The sequence below is a fragment of the Lissotriton helveticus genome, chromosome 5_1, assembly GCF_964261635.1.
Source record: "Lissotriton helveticus chromosome 5_1, aLisHel1.1, whole genome shotgun sequence".
Taxonomy (NCBI): Eukaryota; Metazoa; Chordata; class Amphibia; order Caudata; family Salamandridae; genus Lissotriton; species Lissotriton helveticus.
The window spans coordinates 1,403,059,329-1,403,075,644 of NC_136065.1; the positions used below are offsets into that span (position 1 = coordinate 1,403,059,329).

Consider the following 16,316-nt stretch of genomic DNA (forward strand, 5'->3'; position numbering starts at 1 on the left):
ACGGAACCGACGCATCTCCCCTTTTACAAGCCTTTTGTTTACTTTGCGTTACGCATCCAGGTACTTTGTTGAGAACTTTGTCACATTTATCATCAACTTGAACTAAGTAACTTAGATCATCTTTAAAGCAATCTTAAGAGTAGTATTGTGGATATTTGTCGTTTGTGGTCTTGTGTTAAGTCTATATAAAGAATACTCATTTGTATAAAACCTGTGTTGTGTCCATCAGTAGTGTTTTCACTGTATTACTGTGTATATTCACAAATGCTTAACACACTGCCTCTGAGACAAGCCTGTATGCTCGTGCCAAGCTACCAAGAGGGTGAGCAGGGGTTATAAAGGAGTGTAATCCCCTTATCCTGACTTAGAAGTAAGGGTCCCTATTTGGACAAAGGTGAATACCATTGCCGACTAGAGACCCCCAGATCTAACAGTGGTAAACAGTGAGTATTTTTTGTGACCGCAATTGCGGTCGCAAAACATTCATACATGGGTTATGGACTCGCTATTAGGAGGGGACACACTTGGCACGCCCCTTCCTAATAATAAGTCGCTAACCCTATTTTGGGAGTCGCTAATTGATGAGCGACTCGCAAAATAGGGTTAGTGTATTGGGCTGACCTATTTTGCGGTCGCAAAGGGGCCGAAATCCCTTTGCGACTGCAAAAAACAGTTGTCCATCTGGCCCATAGTGTCTTGTGTATTAAAGTGCGCCGGACCCATATGGTCCCTAACAGACTCTGTAGTCTAGAGATGCAAGTGATTAAGGGCCAGATGTACCACCATGAAAAATGTGCATCGCAAATAGCCACTCTTATGCAAGCCGCAATTTGCGAGACGCAATTTCCAATGTACAACAGTGTATTTCACACTGCTTGCAATTCCCTATGGGGGTCACAATTTGCGAGGCTCATTAATATTAATGAGCCTCTCGCAATGTGCGACCCCATTGGGAATGACAGCCCTTCCAGGGATGGTGTCCTGCTGGGCTCAGCAGACCACCATGTCTGGGACTGCTTTTTAATAAAGCAGCTTTTTTTTTTTTAAATGCAGCTTGTTTTCCTTAAAGGAAAACGGTATGCACTTAAAGAAGAAAAATGAAACCTTTCAGTTTAATTTTTTTAAGGGCAGGCAGTTGTCTCTGGAACCACTGAATGCTCTTAAAAAATATTTTCCAACATTAGGAAGGGACAAAGGAGAAGGGATCCCCTGGGGACCTCTTCCCCTTTGCGAGTGGTTTACCTCCTACTTGAAGTAGGTGGTAAACTGAGAGGGTTTTGCTGCCGCAAATGCGGTTGCAAAATACTAGTACATAGCATGTTGACTCGCTATTAGAAAGGGACGCCCCTTTCTAATAGTGAGAGTCGCAAATGCTATTTTGCGTGTCAGGGACTAGCAAAATAGCATTTGTACATGCTATTGCCCTTTTTAGCAGCCGCAAATGGGAGGTTCTCTTATTTGCGGCCGCAAAAAAGGGTTGCACATCTGGCCCTGGGTGTGGTTAATAAAATTCATGATGCAGTACTTTTCAGTAATCGGTTAAGACGTGTAATACTGTGCTTCATATGTGGCGTAATCTATTTACATGCTACACGGCTGAGGACGCTACACTCATGTACGAGCGATGATACTGTGGATAGGCCCAAAGTGCATATACGCCAATAGACGTGATACAAGGGTGAGACTCCCATTTTTTAAGCCCAAAATGGCTTTATTTTAGCTGTCTCTTGCCACAAATTGCCTCCACTTCAACAGAAGTCAATCGTCAAATATAAACTCTGAACGTCTTTTTTTCCAAAATCTCACACTTACCTTTTCTAAAATGTTGGCATGTATGAAAACGCGTTAATCTAACCTCTAAGTCAGAGTTGTTAATTCTGCCCGCTCGCAATACATAAAAAAATCAGAGGTCAGTCATGCCAAGTGTCACGCATCAGGCGTGACACTATCGCATTTCAGTGTGGTGCTCCGCATCACTGCACTGAAATGAAAAGTCATTTCCGTAGGTTACAGATACAGATCTTTACTTGCACTTAACTCGGGCACTGGCAATGAGGACGTGATAGGCTGCAGAGAATGGCCTGATAACAAGGGCCTCATTATCCCCATTCACGTAGCAGCTCTATGCAAGAAATGTTTGGCTACAGCGCAATTCCAAACATCCCCACACAGCCTCGGCTGACACTAGATCACCTGGCAGGAAGAAACTGTGTGATCTTTCCGGTTACGCAATGACGTCCTGTGTTACCAGAGCATTACCAGCTTGGCTGTAATAATTCACAGCGCAGGCATATGCCAGATCGGAAGTTATTCGTCGCTTGCTAAGGGGAACAGATCTAGTGGAAGCCTCGAAACTATTGCCGAGTTCAACTTCACACGTGTTAGAATACGCATTTCACAGAATGGTGCTCTGCTGACAGCGCCCATGTTAGGTGTAGAGTTGTGCTCTACATTCACGTTACAAAATTGGAGTTTGTTTTTATGAAATACAAGATAGCGTGGCTGCACCGTTTGCCGAAACTCTACAACGTCGAGGTTCGTATTTCATTTCTAAATGAGGCTGGCTTATTTTGTCTTCCTTAACAGACAAAATCACCGTAATAATAAAATGCGCAATATATGTGCTTAAAATTATTTTAAAGCTTTCATAAAGCGTCATCATCACTGTGCTGAGCCTGGCTTATTTGTTCCAATGGATGCACTAATTAGGCCCTGCCACAGTGCCCGGTGCTTCCACAGTTCGGTGTGGGCCAGGACTCTCAGTCCAGGCAGAAAGGAAAGTCTTGAGAACGGCCCTTCACCATCTCATACAGTGCTTTTCCATCTATGGGGAAATGCCAGAATGCAGCTGCTGGTTCCTCTATGGTCGGTCGGGTCCTCACTTTTCAAGGTAGGAAGGATTGCAAGTATTGAAAAAATATACCGGATATTAACATTTGTTCATGTACACTTTAAGCCATTTGTATTCACTTTTAACATGACTTTTCAGTTTTCTTTTATTTTACGTATCAGTCAGGTATCATTACGCGAAGCTCTAAAGCACGTTTTCCTACTGTTTGTAGGATGAACTAATGAGGGAGAAAATACGGACTTTTTGTGATTTTCTTTTTCTAAATTTTTACCGACTGGTACAGTAAAGTGAGAGTTTTTGGTTGCACAAATGGGTGTGAATTCTGATATTTAGGTTTCCCTGGTCTTCATTGCTTTATTTTGCTCACGAGTAAGTGTCACTCATAGTTGTTGAATGTCACTCATAAGTGTTGTGCGTGGGGACACTTATTTAGGGCCCTAGATATCGGGGCACTGCAGGCACTATATAATGCACGTGGCGGCTGGTAATAAAAGCACGGACACGGGTGGCAAGTTACTGGGTCTGCACGCCGTGGCCAACTGGCGTACACGTCCGTGCGTGGACCCTATTTATTTTGCAGGGTCACACGCCTGGTACGCCACAGGCCTTGAACACTAGAACACAACAATAAGTACACTGAAAAAATAAAATGTCACTCATTAGCAAGCTGAAACCTTGGCAGCTATGATAGGTGTATCCTGTGTATATGCAACAGTCGTAGTCGATGACTGGCGCCAAGGTCTACATTGCTTACTCCAGCGACAGAACTTGAGCGTTCTCCTGCTCTCCGTACGCGAGAGATTGCCCAGCGGCGCGCAGTCGGCAAAGACTGAACGTGAACGTGATCGTGATGAGGTCTTCAGCTATTACGCCAGCGCGTGCCGCCCTCTACAGTTAAAAGCTTCATCCAGTCGGCTTTAGAAGACGTCCTCTCTACACTTCTCATCGAAACAGCGGCCTGCTGCTACGGTTTCGCCGTACCGCGTTTGAGATATGGCGAAGGCTAAAGACCGTACGACATGGGACAGTGACCCTGAACAGTGGACTCTATTAACCGGGGCAATGTCAAATCTAATATCGAGAGTTAGCAGCAAGACAAGTGCACAGTACTGGCCGCCCCTACCTGGTAGGAATGATTATGAGAACGCTGTTTAATTCGCGGCAGTGAGCGTTTAAAAAAAAGTCTGCTACGTCGTTCTCAAGTGACCTTTATTTGTAAGGCCGTTTTACGATCATTTTAGGAAAGAATGACCGTCTACTGTCTTTCGCTTGCTTAGACAGACTAACGGCCGAAAATGCACAAAGTATTATAAACACAAATGTATGAACATTGTTGTTGGATCAAACATGAATTTTTTTTGTTAATACTTTGCCATGCTAACAGCTTATTCCACAGAGAAAAGTAAAGCAACCTGTTTTATTACTATTTTAGTTAGGAGCAACGAATTACGGGGCATATTATCAAGACAGGCGTTAAAATTATCGCTGCGTTAGCGGCAGAAAAATGACGAAAAAACGGCGATAATGGGCTTGATAATATGCTCTATGGAATTCCAATTGAAGCCCATGTTAGATGTCCTTCACATCTAACATGGGCTTCAATTGGAATTCCATTGAGCATATTATCAAGCCTATGATCGCCGTTTCAGCGGCAGTTTTCTGCCGATAAAGCGGCAATAATTTTATCGCCTGTTTTGATAATATGCCCTCCATTAGTTGCTGTGTACGAACTTGAAATAATTCAGTAACAGCAACATATTGATACATCAGATTACATAAAAGTTGTGGGGCAATGTTTATCGAGGCAACCTTTTCATCCCTGTGAATGAAAGTATCCACAATTTTAAGGAATGTTTTACAAAATGCTACCTTCTAGTAAGTATTTTAAGCAAAGATTGGCAGGGAGGTCTTGTAGCGCCACTAGGCCATTTCATTTTCTACTTTGTCTTCCAATACTCACTTCAGGTTTCATTTACTTGGTCCTCCGATGGATCTTGAATAGTGCAGAGAGGGGTCGGATATATAGGGGATCCAATCCAGTTATCCAATGAGGACCAGGAATCGGATGACTGACCTACAAACTAGTCATTAGGGTCATATATATAATCCTCAACACTACGCTATGCAAGGACAGAATTATCACACCTAGACCAAATCTCCTGAAGGAATTCAGTTGGATTAAAGTCATACTAGCCAATATTTCAGTTATAGTTGTGCAGAATAGTAACGTTAGACTGCTGTCCAGAGATCTCTCTTCAGATTCCTGTCACTCATTAATACTCAATTGGAATTCACAATCAATAATTGAAGATAAGACCCAGAGAGACAGAAAAAGGATTTAAGGATGGTTTAGTTTTATCAGTAATTTTTAAGAAGAGTAAATATATCAATATCAAGGAATTAAATTTAGGAGTTCAGAATAATCAAATTTATACTTTTTTGGACCATCAATTACCAAAATCCCAGGAAAGTTCAGGAAAGGGCATGAACGATTCCAAGCTCAAAGGTTCTCTCCCATGAGAGAAAGAAGTCCAGGAATAGCTCACACAGCCAACAGTCGCCGCAAAAGAGCTAGATCTCTAAAAGGAAAGAAAGGGTCTCTGTCCAAAAGCTCCACCACTTTCGTTCCGTCACACAGCGTATATTAATCTACAAGTTCTAGGGTGACACTTCCTGGGTCACCTCATCTGGTCAGACCACTCAGTCCATTGGTCAGTTCGTATAGGGCGATTATCGTGCAGCATAAAGAGGACACATATTATAGCAAATAGGTGTGATAATCGTGTAAGCCATCGAACCATCTGGTGTTTATTATTTTCAACAATGGTCTTTTTGCAGAAACACAGTGAGTTCAAGAAAACAGTTTCTCATGGCAGAGGTTCCTAAAGTAACAAAAAAGTTACAAGTGAGGAAAATGCATGCCTAAATTGAATACGGTTCATGAAATATAAAATATAAGATAATGGAACTATACATTTCATTCTAGAGTCTTTAAACTCATTTGCACGCATAAAGCAATTTAATTTCATTGAAACTGACATGTGTAACTGTGGCATATTACTAAATTTTCAAAGTATCAAAGTATACAAATGTTTCAAAACATAGAATGTTAATGTTGTTTCTACTGATTCTCATTAATGCATATATGAAGATTATTCTCTGAAAGTTAGACATTTGATCTTTTTATAAACGTGCAAATTCTTTTTTATCTCCCCCACTTGGGGCCCATAATCACGTATGCAAAACATGGAGTTTTAAAATGAGACTCCTAAAATACACACAAAATGCCATCTAAACATTAGTTTCATTACTTCTTCACACGGGAAACATCACTTACAACGAAACTTTTACAACGCACTACCATTACAATGCGGTCATTACAACGCAAACTATTACAACGCATTGCGCTGGGGGGCGCTCTAGAATAGGGAATAGGTTAATTTACTATCCAATAACCTTCCCTAGTGTCCACGGGGACTGGAGTTTGAATAGTAAATTAAACTATTCACTATCCAACACCCAAAAGCGCTATGCGTTGTAATGGTATGCGATGTAAAAACCGCGTTGTAAAGGCATGCGATGTAAAAGCATGCGTTGTAGCGTCATACATCCCTTCACACACATTGTTATTTAATGTAGATGCTTTATGAATCTTTTATAATACCTAAGTTATCACATTCACTTTTCTACCACACATTGAATATACCAGTACAACTTAATAAATCATGAACCTAACTAACCCTTTCGCTGCTAGGCCTTTTTCCCTCCTGTGCTCACCTTTTTTGCGGCTATTTGGGATAGTTTGCGCTTAGGCCCCTGTAACTTTTTGACCACATAAGTTATCCCCGCCAAATTTGTGTCCTTTTCTTCCAGCATCATTCGAATTCTAAAGGTACCCAAGGTTTGTTGATTCCCTTGGAGGGAACCCAGAAATTACTCAAAATATAGCCAAATGTTGTTTTTTAGGGGGGACAATTGGAAAAAAGTGCTGAAGATGAATGGTTGGGTTTTGTCCTCTGCAAATTGTATCAACAAAGGGTTTGTGGTGCTGAAATCACCATATTCTCAGCTTTCAGGGACAGACTGACTTTTGTCAGAAAACTAAAAAAGTCTTACACAGTTTTGGCATTTTACTGGGACATAGACTTTTTTTGCTATTTTTTGTGCTTTAAACAACCTTTCAGTTAATGGTAGAAATGGGAATGGAAGCAATAATGGATCCCGGAAAGCGATACATAAAAAAAAAAGTAGACACAATTTTGAATTCAGCAAGGGGTAATTTGTGTAGATCCGTCAAGGTTTTTTTTAATGGAAACTAACAGTTGAAAATGTGTTTTATTTTACAAAGTTTGACGTTTGCAAGGGATTCTGGGTATAAAACCTGGTGAGCCACACAAGTACCCCTTCCTAGATTCCCCTGGGTGTCTAGTTTTCAAAAATGTATAGGTTTGCTAGGTTTGCTTAGGTGCAAGCATAGCTAGGGTTAGAAATCTACAGCTAGGCACTTTTCAAAAAAGGGGTCAGTTTTCACTGTGAAAATGTGGTGTGTCCATGTTGCGTTTTGGGTCGTTTCCTGTTGCATGCACTAGGCCTACCCACACAAGTGAGGTATAATTTTTATCAGAAGACTTCGGACAACGCGAGTTGGGAGGAATTTTGTGGATCCATGCAGATTCCAGAACTTTCCATTACAGAAATGTGAAGAAAATGTGTTAAGTTTGAGGTTTGCAAGGGATTCTGGGTAATAAAACCTGGTTAGCCACTCTAGTCCCCCATCCTGGATTCACCTGGGTGTCTAGTTTTTAAAAATGTATAGGTTTGCTAGGTTTCTCTAGCTGCTAGTAGAGCTAGGGTTCAAAATCTACAGCTAGGCACTTTGCAAATAAAGGTTCAGTTTTCACTGTAAAAATGTGGTGTGTCCATGTTGCTTTTTGCACTGTTTCCTGTCACCGGGCACTAGGCCTACACACACAAGTGGGATATCATTTTTATTGGAAGACTTTGGAGAATGCTGGGTGGGTGGAAATGTGTGGATCTGCGCAGATTACAGAACTTTCCATCACTGAAATCTGGGAAAAATGTGATCTTTTTTTTACAAAGTTTTGAGGTTTGCAAGGGATTCTGAGTAACAGAACCTGGTGAGAACCACACATATCCCCCTATCCTGGATTCCACTGGGTGTCTAGTTTTAAAACATGTTTAGGTTTGCTAGGTATCCCTAGGTTCCGCCAGCGGAAGGGTTCAAAATCTACAGCTAGGCACTTTGCAAAAAATGGGTCAATTTTCACTGTAAAAATGTGGTGTGTCCATGTTGCGTTTTGGGCCGTTTCATGTCACAGGTAGTAAGCCTGCCCAAGCAAGTGAGGTGTCATTTTTATAGGGAGACTTTGGGCAATGCTGGGTGGGTGGGAGTTCGTGGATCTGCGCAGATTCCAGAACTTTCCATTGCTGAAATGTGGGAAAAATGTGTGTTTTTTTTTTTTTTACAAAGTTTGAGCTTTGCAAGGAATTCTGAGTAATAGAACCTGGTGAGAGCCACACTCGACACCCTATCCTGGATTTCCCTGGGTGTCTAGTTTTCAGAAATGTATAGGTTTGCTAGGTTTCCTGGGTGTCTTGTTTTAAAAAATGTATAGGTGTTCTAGGTTTCCCTAGGTGCCGGCAGTGCTAGGGTTCAAACTCAACAGCTAGGCACTTTGCAAAAAAATAGTAATTTTTCACAGTAAAAATGTGGTGTGTCAACGTTGCGTTTTGGGTAATTTCCTGTCGCACATAGTAAGCCTGCCCAAACAAGTAAGGTACCATTTTTATCGGGAGAGTTTGGGAAATTCTGGGTGGGTGGAAGTTTGTGGATCTGGGCAGATTCCAGAACTTTCCATCACTGAAATGTTGGGAAAAGGTGGTTTTTACATGGCTTGAGGTTTGCAAGGGAGTCTGGGTAAACATAATCTAGGGAGAGCCACACAAATCACCCCATCCTGGATTCCCCTTGGTGTCTTGTTTTAAAAAATATGTTTTGTTATATTATGTTATGTTAGGTAATTTTGTATAGCGCACAGCTGCCTCAGTAAAGAGGCGTCCCGGCTCTTGCAGCAGTGTCAGTAGATAGAAAAAGCTGGACCGTAGAAAATAGGAAGGTTTTGATAACTTTACGGAAGGAAAACAGGCAAAATAGCTGACAAATCTGGACAGGGAGGGAGTTCCATAGTTTTATGGCAAGGTACCGAAACGACCGACCCCCCTGCTCTGAGGCGCTTCACCTGGGGGACTGTTGGCAGGAATTGGTCGGCCGAGCGTAGCTGGCATGTGGGTACATAGGGGATCAACAAATTAGACAAAATCTCGGGGGAAGATAGCTTTAAGGTTTTGAAGGTCAGGCATAATGCTTTAAATTGAATCCTTTGAGGTATGGGTAGCCAGTGCAGGTGCTGCAAGGCACCCATCGCAGAACAAGTTCTGGGGAGCCTCAACAGGACTCGGGCAGCTGCTTTCTGGACACACAGAAGGCAAGTGACTTCCGCCTTATTGGCGCCCAACATAAGTGAATTAGCATAGTATAGTCAAGACAAAATAGTCGCCTGGACTATCAACTGGCGGGTAGGTGGATCAAAGAAGCCCAACATGGGTCTCAGGCCCCGGAGGAGACCAAAGCAGGTTACAGCAATCTTCTTGGTATGCTCCTGAAACCCAAGATTAGAGTGGAACCAGACCCCTAGATTTTTTACTGCTGGCTTAGGGGTGGGGGCACTGCCCAAAGACGCCGGCCACCAGTGCTTGCTCCAGAGCCCCTTATCTCTCCCCACCAGCAGCACTTCTGACTTTTTGGCATTAAGTTGAAGGCAGTTGGTGGTCATCCAGTGCGTGACCTTCGCTAAGCTGCCTGAAAATGCGCGGCGCCCCGAGTATGGTCATCAGAGGGGGCGACCACCAGCTGCATATCATCGGCGTACAAGACCATGGTCCAGCCATGATCCCTCGCCACCGCCGCCAGGGGTTGAACATAAAGATTGAACAGGACAGGGCTTAAAGCTGAGCCCTGTGTAACCCCCTGCTTGATGACATGAGTGTGTGAGAGCAAGGGGGGGGGGGGGCAAGACCTGGAATGATCTGTCAGATACAAAAGAACAAAACCACTCCAGGGCCGGACCTACTACCCCCGCCTCCTCTAGGCGACGCAGGAGGATCTGATGGGAGACCGTGTCAAATGCAGCGCTGAGGTCGAGTAGTATGAGAGCCGCAGTTTGTCCCTCAACCAGGATGATCTGTTGATGTTTACTCACTGCTAAAAGTGCGGTCTCTGTACTATGACCCGGACGGAAACCATTCTGGGAGCGGTCCAAGGCACCAGTGTTATTCAGATAGCCTGAAAAATACACAGGGTTGCTATGTTTCCAGAGCTTTCTGCCGCCCTGTGGAGGCGGGAAATTGGGGGCTATTGCCCCGATATGTCCCCAACGGGGCAATAAGGACTGTAGCTATTCTTTTGGAGGGTTAGGGGCATTGGGATGCCCATTCTGGGCAGCCCTCACCCTTACGTATAAAAAAGCCAGCATAATCGCTGGTGCCTAGTGGGCTCTCTGCCGCCCGGGGGAAGATCAGGGGCCTCTGAGGGTCAGGGCATTGTCATGCCCATTCTGGGCAGTCACCAGCCTGAAATTTAGAAAACAATATCCCTGGTGCCTAGTGGGCTTTCTTTCTCCCAGAGGGGTATATAAGTGGCAATTGCCCCATCTGCCTCCCTGATTTGGTAGATAGACTGTAGCCTTTTATGTTGATGTGGGGGCATTGACATGCCTATTTAAGGCACCCAACATATATAAAAAAAGAATCCCTGGTGCTTAGTGGGCTTTCTGCCCTCGGGGTGCGGGGGGCAGATCAAGGGCTATTGCCCCATCTGCCTCCTCGGGTGCAGAAAGGCTATTGTTTTCTTTGGGGGTGGTAGGGTGGGGGCATTTGCATGCCCACAGGGCCCATAAAAAAAGAATCCCTAGCATCTAGGGTGCTATCTGTCCCCTGGGGGCAGAAAGACTGGAATTGTGTGTGGGGGGATGGGTGGGAGCATTGGCATGCCTATCTTGGACAACCCCATCCCCTAAATTCATTGGGGGAAAAGAACTCTGGTGTCTAGTGGGCTTCTGCCCCATCTGCCTCTAGGGGGGCAGAAAGACTGTAATTTTGTGGGGGTGGAGGGATTGGTATGCCCATATTGGGCAGCCCCCACCCCTAATTAAAATAGGGAAAAGAATCCCTGGTATCTAGTGGGCTTTCTACCCCCCCTGGGACAGATTAGGGGCTACTGCCCACATATGCCCCCCAGGGGAGGCAAAAAGACTTAATTTTCCCAATGTAAAATGGGGGGGCGAAAAGGCCCTTGCCCAAGGGGCCGCTCCCACTCCCTGGTGCCTAGTGGGTGGATCCCTGCTTGCAGATCGCTCTCCTGGGGCAATCACCGAGAAGGGATCCACTAGTGAGACGTTCCATTGGAAAGGGGAGATTCTCCCCTTTCCAACTATAACCCTCCTGACTTTCTACATGCTCAGGGGGTTGAGAAAGCCCCCCTGAGCACATAGAAAGTGAAATTGAAATGAGCCTCTTGGCTCATTTCATTTTCTGTTTCACTGAAATGACATCAGTGCGACGTACGTTCTGATTGTGATTTAAGGAAACCTAAAATACAGCCTTTGTGAGCTGGGGAAGCTCTTCCCCAGCTCCTGAGGCTGTGTGGGGGGGGGGGGAGAATCCCTATGGTGCCCGCAGCAGAGGGATTCCCTGTGCCATGGCGTCGGACGGACAAGAGCAGTCAGACTCATGGGAGCAGTCAGACGCACATGAGCACTTATGCGTCGGATGGATCCTGCTCGTCTGACGAATGGAAGGGGTTAAATGAATGATTTTATCTAACCTACTCTCTGCTGCTTGCTTTCATGTTGCAGTAACTAAGTCTTTGACAACATTGTTCAACTTTATTTTAGCACAATTTGTGCACTGTAGTAATTTTTCTCCCAAAGGTGTCACAATCATTTTTGTATGGCAGCTGGAAGGATTCAGTAGTTAATCTTCTTCATCAGAGTTCAGAGACACCAAAGAGGCAACTAAGAAAAAGAATAAGCCTTGGCAAGTCCAATAGGTCTGGCGTAGTCCACCAGCCTTTTGGCAAATCTTGCTTTTTTTGTCATGATTTGTACAAAATGTTATTGTTCAAGGATCTGCTGGGTGTTTGTCAATCTGCAAAACAAAGGACTAATGGCAGAAATGGTTTTGGCCTATAAAAGAACACATTACTATATTGCTCACTGAAGGGAAGTACTTTGTGTGTTAATGTGCTCATAGTGAAAGGGCAGCATGCTGTATCTCATAGTGAAGTCCGCCAGTGACTAAACTGGACTGACGCATTACCCCTTGATGCATGCTTGAGTGGATTGGATAAAAATGCGAATGATAAAAACACAGACACATAAATGAAGTGTGGCTCTAAACCCTATAAGTAACTATGTCATACAGATCATTTTAGTAAAATCAAAAGGTCTTGGCTAACACAGACCTAAAAAAGCAAATCATTCTGCCATTGGGTGCAACTCTGCTGCCAGGGAATTTCACTGCTGGATCTCCTGGTGCGTCGACAAGCTCGCACCCCCTGCCCCCGCCAAACAACTCCCACTAAAAGCCGCATGGTTCACCACAACTTCAAGAAGCCAGACGGACCTGCAGATGCCTAGAGAAAATGTGGAGAAACCTGAAAACCACGGAAGCACGGAACGTCCACAAGAACGCCCTGAAGGAATACCACCAGTGCATAAGAGACACCAAACGGACCTTCATAAGAGACAAAGTCCAGACCAACATGACCAACACAAAGGAACTGTTTAACGTCATTCAACAGTTCTCAAAACCAACCTGCGAAGCCACAGACGTCACACCCTCCCAAGAGCTCTGCGATAAGCTCAGCTCCTACTTCTAGCTCAAGATCAAGGCCCTCTACGACAACTTCAGCGAGCCAACAATGAGCACCACCCCCCACCCACTGCTGCCGATAAGCAGACCATCACGTCCTGGGACACCCCCTACCGTCAAACTCATCTCAGGGACCATGAAGAAAACCCACTCAGGAGCCCCAACAGACCCCTGCCCACTGCACATCTTCCACAGAGCCGCCACCGTCATCGCACCCGAACTAGGACGCACCATCAACACCTCCCTCAGATCAGGTAGCTTCCCAGATGACTGGAAACGGGCGGAAGTAAAACCCCTCCTCAAATAACCAGGGGCCAACCCAACGGACCTAAAAAACTACCGACCCATCTCTCTCCTCCCCTTCCTGGCCAAAGTCAACAAAAGACTCGTAAACGCCCAGATTACCGCCTTCATAGAAGAAAACTCCATCCTGGACGCCTCCCAGTCTGGATTCCGCAGAAACCACAGCACCGAGACCGCCCTCCGCACCGCCACTGACGACATCCACATGCTACAGGACCAGGGACACACCGCAGCCCACATCCTTCTAGACGCAGGAATACAAGGAGCCGCCCTTGACTGGCTCCGCTCCTTCCTCTCCGACAGAACCCAAAGGATCAGACTCCCGTCCTTCCTCTCCAAATCCACGGAAAACAACTGCAGAGTGCCCCAGAGATCATCGCTCAGCCCCACGCTTTTCAATGTCTACATGGCCCCCCTCGCCGCCATCGCCAGACTGCATGGGCTCAGCATCGTATCCTACGCTGACGACACCCAGCTCATCCTCTCGCTCACAAACAACTCCAATGACACCAGACTCTGTTTCCAGGAAGGTATGAAGAACGTGGCAGCCTGGATAAAGGACAGATGCCTGAAGCTAAATTCAGAGAAGACCCAGGCAGCTGGTTTGGGGAATTGGATGGTGTCCTCACCTGATTTTTGTTGGGAAGAGGGAGGCCGCGAATGTCCCTAGCACATTGCCGCATACGCCCAGGGCTCGACAAATCCGAAAAATTGTACTAGTCCTGCAGGTCTAGTACCATGGAAAATCCCCTCGACCTGACTCCAACCCACTTGACCTCCGTCTCTGAAAACGGAGCAAAAGTGACAAGATAACAAGATTTAAAGGCATGTTTATTGCTCATTTCCTTTGTGAGCAATAAAAATGCCTTTAAATCTGTTATCTTGTCACTTTTGCTCTGTTTTTAAAGACGGAAGACAAAAGTTAGTTTGATTTCCTACTCGCCTGAAAGGGCGAGTAGGACCTAAAAATAGCTCGTCCTCATCCATTCTCCCTCGCAAATGCGAGCGGGCGAGTGGATTTGTCGAGCCCTGCATACGCCCCTACGACGGGGGCATGGGGGTGACCAATCTTCAACTCTACCACCTGGCCACCAGGCTCATTTTGATCCATGACTGGTTCCCGGGCGGCTGGTCCAACCCGGCACATCGGGTGGAACTCAGGTCAATGGACTTTGCACAGATCGAAGCCTACCTTTAGGGGAGCCCCGTACCACAGGTTCTTCCCCTCCATCACCAGAGCAGTGCTCATGGCGTGGCGAGCTGCCCTATGCCACGTTAAGTGGGACCGGAAACTCACCAGACAGACGCCTCTGTGAAGTGGGGCTTGGCTGGACGAGGTCTCGTCCCTCCAGGACTTGCGTAGATGGGACCACGTCGGGATCTCACTATTAGGAGACATCTGGGTGGGGGACCATGTCAGATCGTTTGCAGACTTACAACACCGTTACTTCCTCCACTCCTCCCAGTTTTACAAGTACTTACAGTTGAGGCACGCCCTCCAAGCCCACATTCCGCCCCCCACCTCCTTCCTCTAATTTAGCCCCTTGGAGGCCCAAGTGATGATGGGAAACCTGGTCAGAGGGGGGATATCGCAGATTTATTGCTCCTTAGTAAACAAGGGCCCGCATCCCTAGACCTGCTTTGTGCCTGCTGGGAGGGATGGCTGGGTCCCCTGGAGGACGCAGATGGGAGGGACGCCCTTATGGCCCCCAAGACCTTGACAACCTCCTCCAAGTTGTGTCTAGTCCAGCCCTATTATCTCCACACGGCATACCTCACCCCAGCACGCTTGTACAGCGCCCACATACGGTCCTCCCCATCCTGCATGCGCTGCAGCCATACTCCAGCAGACTTTTACCACATGGTGTGGCAATGTCCCACCCTTGGACGGTTCTGGGAGGGAGTGGAACTTGAGCTTACACAAACCCTAGGGTTGGAGGTTCCCCATGATCCGCTACGCCTGATTCTGGGGGTGTTTGACGGCCTTGATGGATCCCGGTCAGAAAAGCGCTTCCTGGGAATGGCAGTGGCAGTGGCGAAGCGCGATATAGCGGCGCTCTGGTGCCAGGCCATGTCACCTACTATGCGGAAATGGAAACGAGGAGTGGATTGGTGTGGAATTCAGGAGGAGCTCCTCTTCGAAGCCCGGGGATGCCCAAAACTTTTCGGCAAAATATGGGGCAAATGGTTCAACTTACTGCCCGTCTGAGGGGTTCAAGTATGTTGTGTACATGACGATTTACAAGCAAATGTTGTACTCATTCCACAAGTGCCTTCTGAGTCTATGTCATCTTCTTTCGATTGTACTGTATCTGAATACTGTGTCTGATTTGCTACCAATGTATTTTTGTTCTCTGGAAAATCAAATAAACTTGAGGATTGCTTATCAGGGTCTAAGCTGTATATTAATGGGACAGTGGTATTGTTGATGTTGCCATGAATAGTGTAGATTTTGGTGAATGGATGATTTAAAAGTTACCACATTATGCAGTGTACTGAATATTAGCACAAGTTTGATGGGATTTTCATTGTCATGCAGAAGGAAATGTTTATTAGTAAAGGTTACAGTGTGATCAGATGAGTAAATATCTGAGTAGGTTTGTGAAGTTAGACTTTGTAGATTTGTCACCTGTTTTGTTCTCTGGACCATTCTCCTTAAATTGAGCATTGAGAAGCAACCATCATGGGGATAATTTGTGCTACCTCCCTCCTTCAAAACGGAGCCACAGAGTTTATTGAAAGTGTGGGCGGAAAATTCGTTCCGCTCGCGGAATTTGTGGATTTTCTGCAATTTCGCGATCCGCGAATCTGGAAAAATTGCAGAAAAATCCGCAAATCTGCAAGCGGGACGGATTTTCCAAAACTGAAATACATGAAGCACTTACAGGGTTACAGCAGGTGCCCAAGTTGAAGTTAATTTCTTTGTAACCATTTACGCCTCCAGAGAGTTCATTGCCTACATGCAACTATTCTCTGACCCTGCTCTGACCCTCGAAGCAGGGTCAGAGAATAGTTGCAAGTATGGCACAATGCTCCTGACACAAAAATTAAACCTCAACAGGAAGCACTTACAGATACAAATAAAGCAGGTGCCCGAGTTGAAGCTCAAATTCAGTAACGTTTTAATCAGCTCAAAACATTTGTGAGCACGGTCGAGGCTGGGCAAGTGTGCTTTAATCCCGTCTCTGCCGTCAAAAATTCGCTTTAATAC

The 16,316-nt window shown here is 45.6% G+C and overlaps 1 protein-coding gene across 1 annotated transcript in view; it reads left to right on the plus strand.

Annotated features, from left to right (window-relative positions):
• The first annotated feature begins 3,708 nt into the window (after positions 1-3,708).
• LOC144755450 (AMP deaminase 1-like) overlaps positions 3,709-16,316 on the plus strand; it is a 2,827,830-nt gene continuing 2,815,222 nt past the window's right edge. The window contains exon 1 of the mRNA XM_078644388.1: positions 3,709-3,977. Within this exon, the coding sequence (XP_078500514.1) occupies positions 3,845-3,977 (133 nt within the window). The 5' untranslated portion in view covers positions 3,709-3,844. The remainder of the gene's footprint in view (positions 3,978-16,316) is intronic.